General features: G+C 39.3%; 1 protein-coding gene across 1 annotated transcript; it reads right to left on the bottom strand.

The window, feature by feature from the left end:
- Positions 1 to 1,263: 1,263 nt before the first annotated feature.
- Positions 1,264 to 17,464, bottom strand: cngb3.1 (cyclic nucleotide gated channel subunit beta 3, tandem duplicate 1). Its single transcript, XM_041814722.1, has 17 exons — positions 17,369 to 17,464; positions 16,180 to 16,291; positions 13,672 to 13,789; positions 11,807 to 11,958; positions 10,830 to 11,129; positions 10,370 to 10,578; positions 7,819 to 7,869; positions 7,500 to 7,586; positions 7,029 to 7,093; positions 6,239 to 6,361; positions 5,298 to 5,439; positions 4,024 to 4,183; positions 3,839 to 3,936; positions 3,113 to 3,196; positions 2,899 to 3,017; positions 2,215 to 2,367; positions 1,264 to 1,509 (listed from the first exon to the last, which is right to left on the bottom strand). The coding sequence occupies exons 1-17, from the start codon at positions 17,462 to 17,464 to the stop codon at positions 1,290 to 1,292; spliced, it is 2,289 nt and encodes a 762-aa protein (XP_041670656.1). The 3' UTR covers positions 1,264 to 1,289.
- Positions 17,465 to 17,471: the final 7 nt, after the last annotated feature.

Here is a 17,471-nt window from a genome sequence, read left to right on the forward strand (position 1 = left end):
TCAGCAGGTTTACCTTAGAACTTACTTAGACCAGCAGATCTTAAACCCTGGTGGACCTCGGACCTGGGGACAGATCAGCAGGAAGTGTGTCATACATGCATTATAGGTACTGTAGTCCTTACGTTAACATTATAATCCTCTTTATCCAAACATTAGACCAGAGGTTCCAGTCATTTTCTCCTTGGAGCCCTCCATTGTTATAAGAAAAGCTGAGGCCCCCAGGGGCCCACACCTGGATATAAAAGAGATGCATTACTGTCAACATTCAGCATCAGTTTGAATAATTTCACTGATAAATCCCAAACAAACCCGTGTACATGGTTCACTCACTGTAAAACCTGTTTCTGATCTTTTTCCATGTTTGATTCTGATTTTAGTGAATATATCCTGATCTAAGTCCGACATCCTCAGAGCAGACAGACCCTCACACTCCCTCTGAGATGTCTGGGCCCCCCTGAGAGGTCCCAGACCTCAGGTTGAAAACCAGTAAACTAGACCAGCCTTTCCCAGACTTCAGTCTCCAGTGGCATAGGAAAGGGTTTAGTCACAAAGATGGGAGCTTTGACCCTCCACCAGGTCAGACTGCTGCTCTACCTCGCAGTACTCTGAGAAATTACAGGTGTCCTTTATTTATATCCCAGCCCCACCTTAACTCTCAGCTCCACCTTAAAGACCCTATAAAGTGAAAAGAAGTCTGTATTTAGGTTTTATGACAGGTCACTGTGTTATGAACCACCAGGTCAAATTTCAGTCAAATAAAACATCTCTAGATTTATAAGATTCAAAATCATGAAAAATGAGGCCATAAAATCTGCTCTAGGAAGATGGGAGCATGTCTGTTGAATGAGCCAAAGCCAAGCCCACTCAGGAGAAATACAATCCTCTCAAATTTAAAAATGCGACAATCTGGATGGAGGAAAGCACTCAAGCTATTAGTCTGCCCCTTGACCTTATGTTGATCTTATGTTCACACCACAGCTGCCTGGCTCTGGTCCACAGAAGAGCTCCACTTAGTAATTGTACTTAATGGCTGTATAAGTAAATGGCTCATGTTTAGAAAATATCTGAGTTAAAATAAAAAACGAGACAGAGTAGATAAAATACAAACTTTATAAATATTTAAACAGGTCTAAGGATTAAACAAAGCTGAGTCTATAGTTTCACAGTTCAACATTATTCAGTTTACATTAAAACATCATTTAACTATATTTCCCATTATCCCCTGCTCTTGTCCCTCAGAGTCTCCTCAGGTGTCAGTTGCTGCCTGTTGTGAACAGAAGAAAAAAAAACTAATTATAATCTTGTTTAAATAGAATAAAAACCTTTAATGTTCCCCTCTGCCTGAGAAAGTGATCCTCTACCTTCAGTCTGTCCATGACTGATCCTTTCCGGAAGTTTCCAAACGCTTTGAGCAGTTTCGGTGTTGGAGGTTTTCGTCCAAACAGAGCCAGACCTTTAGGTTTCTCCTCCGCTTTAGCTCCAGCTGGAGCTTTAGCTTTGGTCAGCTTCCTAAAACACAAAACACAAAAACACAGCAGAGTTTTATTGAGGTACTGACTTTAGATCTGATTATTATTATTATTATTATTATTATTATTATTATTATTATATTAAAGCAGTTTTACTGAGATGATGACTTTGATCCAAGTATTTATTATTTTATCATTATCATTATTATTATTATTATTATTATTATTATATTACAGCAGAGTTTTACTGAGATGATGACTTTAGATCCAAGTATTTATTATTTTATTATTATTATTATTATTATTATTATATTACAGTAGAGTTTTACTGAGATACCGACTTTAGATCTAAGTATTTCTTCTTCTTTTATTATTATTATTATTATTATTATTATTATTATTATTATTATTATTATATGACATCAAAGTTTTACTAAGAAACTGACTTTAGATCTAAGTATTTATCATGTTTTGAGGGCCAGGACTGAAGGGAGGCAGAAGGTAGAAGCTCTTGACTCCTGCTTAACATCAGCCACAGTCAAAAAACCTTAAAAACTGACCTGCTGAAATTTAAGGCCATAATTAGGACTCACTCCTGGCTCTTTAAGCTCGAGCCAGGAGTGGGAATGTTGTGGGTTTAGATTCCTCATAGAGTTGCACTGATGTCGTCATGTTCAGGAGGGTTAAACTGATCCAAGCTGATGTTGGTGTTTTTCTACAGCAGAGACTTGTGGAGTCGACTCACCGTCCCTTCCTGGCCAGGACTTTCTGAGACTCGGGGTAGTGGACCAGGATGTCAAACAGGTCCTTCTTCTCCAGGACGAAGAGGTTAGCGAAGCCATGTGCTTTCACGTTAGCCGTACGCCTGTTTCCTCCATCTTTGGCTGACTGCAGCAGACTGACAGACAGACAGACTTTCAAAAACCAGAAAATATTTATATGAAAAACAGGCCATCTAGAATACAGGCGAAACTAACAGCTCTGGAGGAGGGAGGCTTCCCAACATCCCCTGCTTCATGAACATTCCATTCTTGCCTTTTGCATGAAGGTCAGTCTCGACCCCCAGTTGCTGTTAAAGAGGCACCAGTAGCCTCTTAACTGGTGGCTAATTGGCTTCCATTCATTCTTATCAGCATGTAGATATACCAAACCACAGTCAGAGAGCCACAGAGATGATGGATGGACTGTTGTTAGAATCAGAGGAAGGACAGAGAGTTCTGATATCAGGTCAAACAGAGCTTCAGAGAGAAACGCTGTTAAAAAGGCTCAGCTGGTGTCTTGACCTGTTGACTACATTTCCTAGCATGCTGTGCGCAGTGAAGCTGGTGTCAGTACTGATGACTGGGGGTGAATAAAGGATGTTCACAGAGATCCCCAAGGATGATAAATAATGAATCTAGATTTGAGGTGTCTGAGTCTGGAGACTCACCTGATTTCTCCAAACACACAGCCGGCCTTCAGAGTGACGAACACGATGCTGTTATCAGGTCCTCCTACCACCTGAACCGCTCCACTTTTTATGATGTACATCTCTTTACCGATGTCTCCCTGAAGCCACAGGTAGACATGGAGAACAGGTCTAACTCAGCCTCAGTCCCATCTCTATCTTCTCTTACCCAGCAAATTTCGATTAAATAACTGACCTTCTTGACCACAAAGTCTCCAGGTAGATAGATGATGGATTTGAGCCTCAGCAGCATGTCCACCAACATCTGCTGGTCACAGCCCTGCAGGAGACAGAGGTCGACAGGTATGGGTGACCCAGGCTGGTTTCACATTAGGGACTCACTTCCCAGTCCAACTAAACTAGACCCCAGAATCTGGTTCATGTGATTAGAGTGAACACAAGCTACAGTACTGGGGTACTTTAACCAAGTCCATAGTAGAGGAGGTCTTGGGCATGATTCATGGGTACTCTGGTACAGAACACAGGGATGTGCCTATAAGGTTCAGCTGTAAGGTCAACTCTAAACCCATTTAGTCTGTAAACCATGGTGGCTGGTGCAGAGATTTGCATCTGAGATCGGCTCTGTCTTCTTTTCCAGGTTTCTCTCCGTTTACTTGTTTTTTTGTTGTTTTTTTTGTCACCCTGATGATCACCAACATAATCATGATGTCCATACTCTCTTTATTTAAATCAGAGGTTAATAACTGGTTCTGTGTCAGGACTCACCAACTTAGTGACAAAATGTGACACAAAATCCTTTAATTTAATCATATCCAAATATTTTCATTGAAAAATGGGAAGATTAGGCTTGAGATGGTTATAAAAGCTGTACTGGAGCAAAGAGATGAGGACATTCCTTCAAAATAAAAGCTCATCATAGACTTTCTATCCCTGGTCACCCCACAGCAGTCCTGAGACAGACCTGAAACAGGGCGATCTTCTGGAAAGTGGCGAGGTTGATGTCCACAGCGATGGCAGTCTTCATCACGAGAGGCATTTTATCGAGCAGCTCTGATTCATCTAGAGACCACAAAGAGACGCCGTCAGAACTTTTTATTAAAAAAATCTGAAACATATATATCCTGAATCACTCTGCAGGAGTCTTACCCAGCATGCCCTGGGCATCCCAGGTGTAGTTGTACCAGGTACGGACTCTGTTCTGGACATACTTTGGGATGGTGTAGGTGTTCATGTAGTTCACACAGCCGTCCATTGACGCCCGGAAATAAGTCTGACCTGCTGTGGCCGCTCCGATGACGTCTCTCATCTGAGAGAAGAGACAGACAGGGATGGAGGTAAATATTTATATTTATTTATGTTTATCTTTAGATTCATGTTTACATTTATACTTATAGGTGTTCTTCATATTTTGTAAAGTTGTCAAATAATCCGGCAGCTTCATTTTTGATCACACATGACTTTAAATGACTCCCTTATTTCTCAGTGATCAGTAAAACAAACATACAGGCAGGTAACCTTTAGTGAGAGATAAATGAGGGATCATTGAGGAGTAGTAACTTCCTGATGTCAGTCTTGTGAGTATTTTACAGACTTACTTACACAGATGAGTCCAGACTGAAACAGTCATCAAACATGTAAAATATGAAGAAGATTTATTGATAAATGTTAAAGTTAAAATGATTTCTGTTTTTGGTATTTTCATAACAAAAAAATCACACTTTGACCGTTCACTCAACCGCATGGTTCAACCGCCATAAACTGTTAGCCTAGATCTGAATCTTCGAGGTGTCCTTAACAATCAGAGAACTGACTGGATCACCTAAGATGAAACCCAAGGGACATTTTTTTCAAATATGAAGCTAAAAAACTGAAAAGAGCAGACTTCGTTTTTCATCATGACCCGAAGAGACTTTTTTATGTCTGGATTTGAAATTCGTCCAACTAATTTTATGGATGACATTAAACCTGTCCAAGGGGAAAATCCTAGGGGGCACTATGGAGCTGTTTTTTTTACAGATGTGCAATAAAACAAGATCACATGAAATTTTCCACCATTTTTTAATTGTGCACAAATTTGGAGAGATTTGGGGAATGTTAAAGTTGCCAAATATGAGATTAACTATCAGAGAGAAAAGAAAATAATTCATCCAGTTGAACAAGTTGTTAAAGTTAAACTAACTAAAATAACAAAAACACAAACATTAAAATCACATTAGTTAATGGAAATCAAAAATTACAAGGCTTTATTAAAAAATAATAATTTAAGTTTAGAGACCAGATCTCCTTAGTTTAATTATCTGACAGACTGACGGACATGAACATCCGAGACTGTGGAGAGGAAAATGAGCTGATACAAACTTCATCAAGTCTTCATCCCTGTGTAATAATCATAATGGATCTTAATACCCCCCCCCACAGACCTGGCCAATGAGACTTGAGAAGACAAAAACACCAATGAAGAAGTTTAACATCTGAAAGGTGATCTCAAAGGTTGTGATAGGCTCAGGTAGACCCCCGATGTTGATCAGACTACGGACTGCAAAGTAGTAACAACGAATATACCTGAGGAAGGAGAAACAGAGTTCAGCAAGGGATGTTTGGATAGATGATGGTTGGATGGATGATGGTTGGATGGATGGGTGGGTGGATGGGTGGATGGATGGTTGGATGATGATGGTTGGATGGATGATGGCTGGATGGTTGGATGGATGATGGATGGATGGATGGATGGATGGATGGATGGATGATGGATGGATGGATGGATGAATGGTTGGATGGATGGATGGATGGATGGATGGATGGGTGGATGGATGGATAAAAGGATGCATGGATGGATGGATGATTATATGGATAATGGATGGATGGATGGATGGATGGATGGATGGATGGATGGATGGATAAAAGGATGCATGGATGGATGGATGGTTGGCTGGATGGATGGATGGATGGATTGATGGTTGGACGGATGGATGGATGGATGGATGGATGGGTGGATGGATGGTTGGATGATGATGGTTGGATGGATGATGGCTGGATGGATGGATGGATGGATGGATGGATGATGGATGGATGGATGGATGAATGGTTGGATGGATGGATGGATGGATGGATGGATGGGTGGATGGATGGATAAAAGGATGCATGGATGGATGGATGATTATATGGATAATGGATGGATGGATGGATGGATGGATGGATGGATGATTATACTGCTGTTTTGGTGTGCACTGTTAGTTTACAGCATCATCAGCTCATATTCTCTGACCTAAAAGAAAGTTATTATGATTGTCTGATCCAGAATGTTCCATCTTCAGAATTACTAAATAAATGTTGATGTTGATATAAATAAAAAGATACGTACGCTGTCCCGTCTCCGCTATAAACCCATGTGGTAGTATTCAGACCTTGATGCACCGAGGCCACAAAATACGCACAGGCGTTCAGGTGTAGCATATAGAGCAGGTAACCAGTGGTACGAGCAACCCTGCAAAATTGAACGAAATAAAGTTTAATTTAATTTAATTTAATTTTCTTTTCTTTTCTTTTCTTTTCTTTTCTTTTCTTTCATTTCATTTCATTTCATTTTCTTTTCTTTTCTTTCTTTTCTTTTCTTTTTTCTTTCATTTAACACAGGAAAAGCAGGTAACCGGTGATATGAGCAACTCTGCAAAATAAAATAAGATAAAATCTAATTAAAATAAATTAAATTAATTTTAATTTAAGTTAATTTAATTTAATCAAACTTATCAAGGGCAGGTAACTGTGAAAAATAAGCTGAAAATAAATAAATTAAATCAAATGAAGTTCAATCAAATTACTATGATAAAATGAAATAAAATTAAATTAGTTTAAAGAAATAAAACAGAATAAAATTAAATAAATATAAAATCAAATTAAATTAAATTAAATTAAATTAAATTAAATTAAATTAAATTAAATGCATGAAGAGATAAGATGAACAACAGAATCACATACACTGATCCATGCTTAGAATATACAACGAGATAAAACAATTCCATGGCTGAATTGATCCACTGTCACTGAGACTACGTCCATATCTAATAAATCAACACCCTCTAGTGACACATTTTTACCCTCATAGATATGAACCAGTATTAATTTGGTCCTTCTTTTGTTGCCGTTGTGTTTACCTCCATATGTAGGCCTTGGCCATGATGCTCTCCAGACGATCGCTGAACTCAAAGAAAGAGTGGATCTAAAACACAGAGAGAACCACACATACTTCACAAAGGTGGAAGTCAACATCAGAGAAATCAGCAGTGGAAACAGACTGATCAGGGTTTACTGAGACCACTTTTGAAAGTGGACCATATGTGAGTGCTGCTTGACTCCACTACTTCAGACAGAGGCTTTTTCTGTACCTGCTCAATTCTCCATAAGACTATGAAAGTATTTTTTCTGTTTTTTTGCCTGAATGTGTCCATTCTTCAAAGACTCAAAAACAGCTGATTATCATTTTTTGTTTGAGCCATAAAGAGCACTAAACCTGATAGCTCTTCTCTTTGCAGAAATCACTCCCTGTCCCACATCTGGAGTCGTGAAATGTGACTCCATCAACTTACAACCCTTTGCTCCATGTAAATGACCTTTATGGTTCATACCCGTATGAAGCGGTTGAGTCTGTAGATGGAAGAGAATTGAAAGTAGAGACAGAGGAGATCAAACGGGATGATGCTGAAAATATCGATCTATAAGGAAACAATAATAAGAAAAAAACATTAAATGTTATAGCACTGATTACTTAATCTTTATACAGCTGGTTCAATAAATATTTAATATTTGCATACAAGTGAACCTGATGAAAAACCTGATGGAGAATTTCAAGCACAACCAAGATTTATAGAACAGAAACATAAGTAAGAAAACAAAAGCATGATTGCTCTATTTAAGAGCTCTTGTTACTGTTGTTTTCTTTCTTACCTTAAATCTTTGTGATTTTCGATAGTGAGATTTGGCCATAGCTCTGTCTTTCTGTGGGGAGAAAGAGGACATTTTAAGAAACATAAAGCAGAAGAGTTTCCCTCTAAGCTGAGAACAGTCAATAAGAACACTGGGACTTATTCACTTATCCTCATAAAATCACAACTATCTTCCTAAAATCACCGTTATCCTCCTAAAATTCCCATTATCCTCCTTAAATCCCCATTACACCATTATCCTCCTAAAATCACCATTATCCTCCTAAAATCACCATTATCTCTTTAAAATCACCATTAAAATCACAGAAGACCCACAGAAGTGAGAGAAGAATGGGATTGTGGGAATAACCGGGTGTAAACAGCCTGTGCTGTGAGTTGCCGCCAAGCACAGAAAGCATGTTGATCTTCTTAGGACTGTTATTTAAAACAGGACATTATATTTTAGAAATGCTTCTGCTTTCTTACAGTAAGTGAGGTATTAGCAAAGACATGTGATACACATTTAAATATGTAGAGGGGCAGACCCTGATCATGTAAGATTAGATGCACATCAGAAGTTTTATATAAGAGTTACAGAGACTTCCTCTGAAATGGCGTGATAATGAACTGCTCACCAATGAAGACATTACCCATTTGTGTCACTTCCTGTTACCAATATGGGGGCTATGATGAGATGTTTGCATGTAAGCATGTTCAATGTGATACTGTTGTCATGCAAGAAAGAGCAGAAGATCACAGCATTTTGTTTGCTAAAGTTATAAAAGGTTAAAGTCATTTGGCACCATCAAAAATGGCTTATTTTGAAACTAAGATGAAGCTCATGTACTTCCTGTTGGGAACTGGGCATGGGTCTAATAGGCTTTATTGTAGGTCTTATTATGACCTATATGAAGACCAGAAATCATTGCCATTGCCAAAAGGGGGCACTGTGACAAAGTAATGATATTGATATAAGAACGGAAGGATCAATGTGTGATCTTCCTTGTGAAGTCTGGGGATGATTTTTATAAGCATTAAAAAGTTATAAGGCATTATTGGTGTATTTCACAGCAAAAATGTACAAAAAATGTAGTTTGAGCTCTAGTCACAGCCCTGGTTTACAGTGAAAACTCTCAGTTTGCACAACTTTGGATCTCCAGGTTGTCTAGTATGAGAAAAAACATTTTGGAGTCAATCAGATGAAATCCCTGTGACTAGTTTTTTATAATCTGAAATTTGTGAATTGCCCAAAAATGCCAAAAACTGAGCTTTAGCTGTTTGTATTGGAGGTATACTCCCTGTACATTTTAGAGGATTGCCCTAAGAAACTTGTGAATTGCCCAGTCATGATACATATGTGCACTGACTTTCATGCATGTAGCTCTTACCCAGTCCCATATCTCTTGTTTGGTGTCTTGATGGACTTGCAAAATTTCACCAAAATATGAAAAATTTCCACTAGGGGACAATGTTCTCAATGTTTGATGAGTTTTTGAGTATGTTAAAGCCCCCAAATTAGCAACTCTTCTGACAGAAAAATTATGCATACAGATACAATAATGTCCTGGCTGACATTCATACCTGCTGATGATGAAGATAGATTTAAAAAGGTGTTTATATTATTTTAAGGGCTGTCAAAATTAACGAGTTAATGCGGATTAATCCATCATCATGATTAATCTGATTTAAAAATTTAATGCAATTAACCCATCTACAGTGCAGAATGACCCAAAATCTCTGAAACGTCTCTGGCAACGCATTTCGGCCAGTTTGTCAAAGTAAGTTTACGGTCGAGCATGCCGCTGCGCACAGCAAATGGGCCATTGAACAACCAACTCGATATGGGAGACACTAAACTGCACTTTGGCCCTCTCGATGGGAAATTTGAGTACAAAAAAAACAAGACAGAACAAAAACTTGGCCCAGTTGAATTTGTAATTGAATAGCCTTGGCATAAATATTCCCTTCTTTCTTGAGTCTGTTTACATATGCAAAATAAAATGTGATTAATATAGATTAAAAAGGAATGATATTTAATCATGATTAATCGAAATTAATCCACAGCAACCCTGTGATTAATCTGATTTAAAATTTTAATTGTTTGACAGCACTAATTATTTTATTGAATGTTACCATCACTCAATTAAATAAAATCAGTCCTTTTATTTAATGATGTAAAAGTGTTAATATTACATAAATAGATAAACGTGTTAATATTTTTTAGTTATTTAAAAGTGTTAAAATTCTTCAATTGTTTCAAAAGTGCTTATATGATTTAGTTATATAGAATTGTAAATATTATATAATTATATAAAAGTGTTACTATTATTTTATTAAATAAAAGGGTTACTTTTATCTAACAATGTAAAAGTGTTTATATTATATAATAATATAAAGTGTTATTATTATGTAATGAAATGAAAGGGTTACTTTTATTTAATAATATAAAAGTGTTAATATTATATTATTATGTAAAAGTGTTAATAATATTTAATTATATAAAGTATTAATATTATTGAATTAAAGATAAGTGTTAATATTAATCAACTAAATAAAAGTGTTAATTGTCTTACTATAATATCTCCCGCTTTGACGAACTGGAGCCTCGGCTGCCAAACGATGATGTCAATGACGTTGACGATGTCACTGATGATGTCACACACAACCCAGTAGGGGTTAGTGTATTCGCTGTGGTATGGGAAGGCGAGCCGAGCTGAACAGAACCACATGTTATAGTTGTAGGCCAACGCCACCACCGTCAGCCAGCCGATGTACCGCCGGTCTGATGGGACAAAAAAATAAATAAACAAAAAAAAACCCAATCATAATAAAACTGACCAGGGGTACAGCAGCTCTGCTAGGTCAGTCACTGCCTGGTTTTGACATAATTGTACAGCTTTGAATACAGTTTTTATGCTTTATCAGTATTTAAGGTGTTCAAAAGTAAAAACAAACATTGCATTTAGATGAAAGCATTCCTCTGACTGGTCAGATTTGATTGGTCCTGATCGTTCTGTGTGATGTTTCTCCTACCTGTGAAAGGGTCGATGGTGGTTCCCAGCACGCCGTCCATCTTCTCCTCGATGGGACGGAAGAGGACGTCGAAGCAGGAGCAGCTGATGTCTGGGAGTATCTTGGCCTTCCTCCTGGCCTCCTCAGCCAGTCTCTCCTCCTCTGCCTTCTTCTCAGCCTCCAGCCTCTTCTCCTCATCTTTTTTCTTCTTCTCCTCCGCCTTCTTCGCTGCTTCTTCAGCCTTCTTTTTGTCTGCCTCCTCTTTGGCTATCCTTTCCTCCTCCTTTTTCCTTATGTAGTCCTCCTTCTTCAGGATCGGAGCTGAACAGAGTCACAGTGGGTTAGACATCACTGTTATCTTAATGACCATGACCAGAGGGCTCCATGCTCCTCTGGGCCTGATGCCTGCTATGAGCCAATCACAGAGGAGTTCAATCAGACCTCAGACAGCATGTTTCTAATGTTTAAATATCCATGACAGCAGCAGGACATGTTCATCATCTAGGCTCCAGCTTCATCACTTAGTTGGAAGCTTTTTGGAAGTGAATCCTCGTTAGCTTTAGTCTATAAAGGAGGAGGCTGGGGTGGAGGTGAAGCTATGGTATATAAAGGAGGAGGCTGGGGTGGAGGTGAAGCTGTAGTCTATAACAGAGGAGGCTGGGGTGGAGGTGAAGCTGTAGTCTATAACAGAGGAGGCTGGGGTGGAGGAGGTGAAGCTTTAGTCTATAATGGAGGAGGCTGGGGTGGAGGAGGTAAAGCTTTTGTCTATAACAGAGGAGGCTGAGGTGGAGGAGATGAAGCTGTAGTCTACAAAGGAGGAGGCTGGGGTGGAGGTGAAGCTATGGTATATAAAGGAGGAGGCTGGGGTGGAGGAGATGAAGCTGTAGTCTACAAAGGAGGAGGCTGAGGTGGAGGAGGCGAAACTTGAGTCTACCTTGAATGATGTTGCGGCTGATGAGGGACAGTAGGAAGGAGGGAGGGGGTGTGGACATACTTACTGACAGGTGGGCTGATCTCAGGTGAGGTGGCGTAGGGGTCGATGGCTTTCTCTCTTAGTAACTCTGTTCTCTCTCTTAATTTATTGATCAGACCTCTGAGGGTGTCATCTGTATTTCTGAAGTAGACCACAGGTGGGGGTGGAGGTTCTTCACTGAGAAGAAGAACATCACATTCAATAGCCAATCACAGTGAAGCTGGAGCATTTTTCCTCAATTTTTGCAGAATAGTAGACTGTAGTTTGCAACCCTTGCTCCTCACCAGTTCCACCCACTTTTCCAAAAGTTACCAACTCAGGATTAGGCTGATGGTCCTGGTTTCAGTTTGGCTCCTGTTCTTAATAAAGTCTATAAAATCCTCCACAGGCTGCTGATAGGGCTGTTTTGATCAGAGACCAGGTAATTTCACTTCTGTTTATTGTACCTATTATAAAGAATCTAAATATAAACCAGAGTAAAAATAACCCTGTAGATCATGTGAACCCTATCTCTGCTCTCACTCAGTCTGTAATCCCTCTAATCCTAATCCGTTTTCCTTCTTTAGGAGGCTGCAGCCTGGCATAGCTCAGAGCTGATCATCATAGACAGAGGGTCTTTTTGAAAGGGATTTTTTAATTTTCACTGAAGTTTTTGGTTATTTCTCTGGATTATGGGGATTTATATGTTTTGGGAATCTCATTATTTATCAAAGGGAATTTTCCAGGATCTCCAGAACTTTAAATGGAACTTAAGTTCATCCCGGAAAAGTTCTTATGGCACATCATCAGAAAAAGGACTGTACGTCTCTGAATGACGGACTGACTGAACGCCCCCACAACTGGCTAACACACACTCAAAATGTATTTAAATATTCTAAAATAAAAATCTATATTTTTTTGTGCTGCACAGTAAGAAAAGCCTGTTGTCCTCATATGCAGACATCAATTTGGTGAAATCTACTTCCTCTTCAAAGACAATGCTTAGGTTTTAAAATATTCAGATCCTACTTACCCCAAATAAATGGATGAAACTAAACTGCATTCCAAACATAAGTAGGAGGATATATGCCCATCTCATTCAAAGTGATATAATTCAATTTTTTTTTGGTTTCAATCTTGAATATGCTTTGATACAGCCTCTGAGAACAGCCTGTCCTTTCAAAAGTGACCTTCTGAAGCTCACTCTCATAGAGGATCTCAGTGATTGTCTTCTGGACAACAGTCCAGTCAGCTGTCTTCCCCATGGTTGTGATTGCGTTTACTACACCAGAGTGAGAGAATGAGAGCTCAGGAAGCCTTTGCTAACTGGACTTTTCAACAATATTTAATATTCAGAGATAGTGGATTTTGTTTTTTCAGGAGCTGTAAACTGTAATCACCCAGATTAAAACAAAAATGTCTGGAAATACTTCAGTTTGTATAAGATGAATCTAGAATATATATAAGTTTAACTTTTTGAAATAAATCACAGGAAAAAATAACTTTTATATTCTAATTCTAATTGTTTTTAGATGTACCTGTGTGCTTGTTGATGTGACTACATCAGAAACAGTAAAATAACCAGACTATCCCCAGACTGAAGGATTAATATCTGGTTGTGGAGGATAATCCAAGTTAAAGTAGAAAGTAATACTGTTATTTTTTTATGTTTTAGATTTCTGCATCTATGACCTGTATCAGAACTGTCACAGCCTCATTCTGCCGGTTAAAGCTTTGACCTGCAATGCATGATGGGATATCTGGTTATGTACGGTGAGTTGGTGTGATTTCAGACACAGTCTGGGTTCTGAAACACACCCCTGTCACAGTGAGAACTTCCTCAGGTGTGCTGTAGCAGCAGTCTGGACCATCAGAGACTTTAAATAGAATCATCAATAGAAACTCTCTCACCCTTCATCCCCCTCTGGAATAGGAGCAGTTGCCCCAGGAGCAGCTGCAGGAGCTGGGGCCGGGGCCGGAGCTGGGGCCGGGGCTTGAGTCGGAGCTGGGGCTGGAGCCGGAGCTGGGGCTGGGGCTGGGGCTGGAGTCGGAGCTGGGGCTGAGGCTGGGGCTAGAAGAAAAACAGCAGTACTTTAACACCACTAAGATTAATAGGCTACTGATAATTAACAGGTACTCAGACCGTCAAAGGAAACCCCCCACGGACTGTGACTGACCCGTCACTGTTCACTCACAGGTTAAAATGTTCAGTTAAAAAGAAATCCCTTGGCCTGGGTTCCGATACTCCTCACCAGTTCCGTCAACTTTTCCAAAAGTTGCCAACAAAGGTCGGACAACATGACAAAATATGTGTTACTCTCTGTTTAAGTATAGACGTGGTTTAGGTCCAGCATTGGTACTAAAGTGAAAACACAGAAACTAAACCTCGACCTGTCACAACTCTAAATTTGAGGGATTTCTCTTGTTCAAAACTCTTAGAAATATTCAGGTGATGCAGGCATGCTACTAGAAATATGTATATTGTTTAAGCTTCTATTGGTCCATTATCCAGCTCACTTTTCAGTTGGACAGTATTTAGGGGGGTTGCTTGGTTTGGAGACTAGAGACTCAGCAGTTCAGTTCCTGGTTAGACCAAGTCTGTTACATTTCCAACATTCCTCCTTATCCTAACCGGACCTGATCAGCTGTTCACATGCTCTGGATGTCCTTGCATTTTACCAGGGGAGAATAACAAACAAAGATAAAATAACAAAATAACACACCTTTAGGATGGAGTTAGGGGTGGATGTGGAGAGTAGGTACAGTCTACTGTTTAGACAGGTAGGTAGGGTTGCCTCAAGACCCTGGTCATGCTGTGGATGTCCAGAGAGCCCAGAAAGCGCCAGAGATCTCTGGGCTTATCACAGGTGTGAAAAGACCCAGGCAAATGAGATTCCGTCCACATGGAGACAAATTCAGGAGTATACGCAAACTTTTTTTTTTTCATAACAACATTTTGGAAGGTCTTAAACGCTACTTTTACAAAACAGGTCCCAGAGTGAACAGATCTGTGCATGGCTACCGTTTTGTCTCCATGTGGACAGCCAACCACGTCTTTCTTGAAAGGATTACATCACACATAGCATAGCCCACTTAAGCTGCATGTGTGGGGTCCAGCCAAAACAACAATGGCGAACTGTACCAGGCCTTTTAATGTTCATTTTTTTAAGTGCTAGATTGAGCCAATTGTAGCTGTCATTGTTTGAGAGGCGGGGCTACACCTGGCCTTGGCACCTGTCAATCACAGCACTGACACATAAAACACTTAACCTTGCAAAGCAGATGGATACGCCCATTTCGTTGTTTTTCACTGGCGAATCTATCTTGCAAACCTCCCATCTGAACCGTTTGGGCCCGGTTAGAAAGTGACAGGACCAATCAAGGACGAGGGGCAGTACTTTCAGGCACGGCAGAGTTGGGACAAACACAAGCTGCAGCAAGAGCTGGTGCAGTTATGGAGGAAGAGATTAGTGTGGATGCTGCTAAAGCGCCTGTTTCATCAGACCTTGACAACACTTCTTTGTTAAAAGAAGAACAAAGAACAGCAGTGAGTTGTTTTCGAGTACTTACATGTCTATAGTCGCCATGTTTTGTGTTATTCCTCAGTAGCTGCGCACGCGCAGCTTGCTAATGGTTACGTCATGTGCTTTGTTGCTCTGATTGGCCCGTAGAGATGTGACAGACTGAACGTTCGCCCAATCATACTCTGAGGATTTTTCAAAGCCTCTGCATTTTCTCAAACGTCTCCTATTGAAGCTTTCTGGCATGTCAGGTTATAAAACACTCACACTAACTGGCAATTTAGAATCACCAATGACTGCTGATTATTCTCTTTTTCTCAGCCATACTTTTAATTACAAATGTTAATGACACAGCCAAAAAATTTGAAACAGACTCTGAAAAACGAAAGAATAACAGCTTTTTAATTTTCATATAAAAAGTTTAAACTTTAAATACACAATGTTTTTTTTTTTTTTTTGAAGAGGTTGAAAACAGACAAATCTGCTTAATTTCCTCTTAAAAATGATTAAAAGTAGAAGACAGAGATGAACAAAGACCATTGGTAAGACCTGACGTGCCTACAATGAGTTACAGCATGTTACCTTTCAAAATAAAAGTCCATTAACAGATTTTAAACAGTATAGGGCAAAGAGGCTTTAACCACAAATCTATCTGCATAATGAAGGCTAATTATTTTGACTAAATCTATTTTTTAAATCCAAAACATTCCCTCTTCTATTTAAGAAATTAATCCAAGAAAAACATTTTATTGATTTGCTTCTCTAGACTAAAAAATATTTAAACTTTTAATTTTGTGTGAATGTGTTAGTTTGAAAAAAAAAATAGGGTGGGTCTGATGGGAACGCCAGGGCCTTCTCTGATCCCATCCAAGCTAAATTCATTGTTCTGACTTCTCACCTGGTTTTGGCTCCTCCTTTTTGGGCTCCTCCTCCTTCTTCACCTCCTCTTTCTTCTCCTCCTCCTTCTTTGGAGGTTCTTTCTCATCCTTTTTTTCAGGAGCTTTCTCCTCCTGTCATCAAACATCACATAATGAACCCCTTAGCAGACAGACAGGAACTAGTATTAATTAAACAGATATTTTAGATTTAGATGACAGAATTTTCTGGGCCCTTCCCATTTGTGATTTATTTATGATGTCAGTGTATGTGTGTTGGATCAGAAGCATTGGTGCTAGCTTCCCGACTAACAGTTCCCTGATTTTGGATCTGAAGTGTCTATTTTTGTGTTCTGATGTACTTTTTAACCACTTTTACCACTTTTTTCCATCTGTAATTGTCCCTTCTTTCACCACTCTTAACCCATTTCTTTTCAAACATTTTTTGCCACTTTCTTGAAACTTTTTGGCACTTTAATCCTTTTTTATAAAGGCATTTAAAAGGTTAATGTGCAAAACTGTAAAATGAAATTGAACATATCACAAAAATAGTTTACTATCATTACTTCAATTACTTAAACACCTTTAAAAAAACTGAGGGCCTGCTGACAGGCTGTCGGCTTTCCATAAAGACCAGGATGATGCTTGTGTGTTGAAGCGTTCAGGAGTAGCAGCCTATTTATTCTAGCTATATAACCATGGTCAACATGAATCTTCAGGTTCAAAACACCTGGATTGTTCCTGGTAAAAACAGGGGATAAATCCTCATTTTCTGTTCTGTTGTTCTCATCTTTGAACCTGAACTAGCTAAGGCTTCATGCTTTGGTCCAGTTGAGTTCCCAGTTAATCCCTCTCAGCTACAGTTATCTCTGATTCACTATAAACGATCATTACTCAGTATGGTTCAATGCTGGCCTTTACCATACACTTTATCAGATTTTTATGGGCTGTATATTTGTAAAGTAAATGGATAGAATGAATAAAACATGTGTGGATTCTTGTTCTGTTGTTTTAAAAGAGTGCAGGCTGCAGAGATCAGAACCAATCAGCTTCAGAGGCTTTACCTGATCTCTGTTACCTTAAACAACCCATGGCCAGACCTTTACTTTTTTTGTTTTGTTAAATGACTAAAATGACAATAAATCTGTTTTTAAAGAACCCTCCCGGTCCTGGTCTTTGGTCCCAGATATCTAATAAAGAGGAGAGCCTTACCTTTGCAGGTGCAGCTGTGCTGGGAGGAGGAGAAGGGGCTGCCTGGGAAGAGGGAGGCTCAGGAGCCCCGATCAACTTCTTTAACCTGCTGAACATGGTGGGC

The sequence above is a fragment of the Cheilinus undulatus genome, linkage group 19 (assembly GCF_018320785.1).
Source record: "Cheilinus undulatus linkage group 19, ASM1832078v1, whole genome shotgun sequence".
Classification (NCBI taxonomy): domain Eukaryota; kingdom Metazoa; phylum Chordata; class Actinopteri; order Labriformes; family Labridae; genus Cheilinus; species Cheilinus undulatus.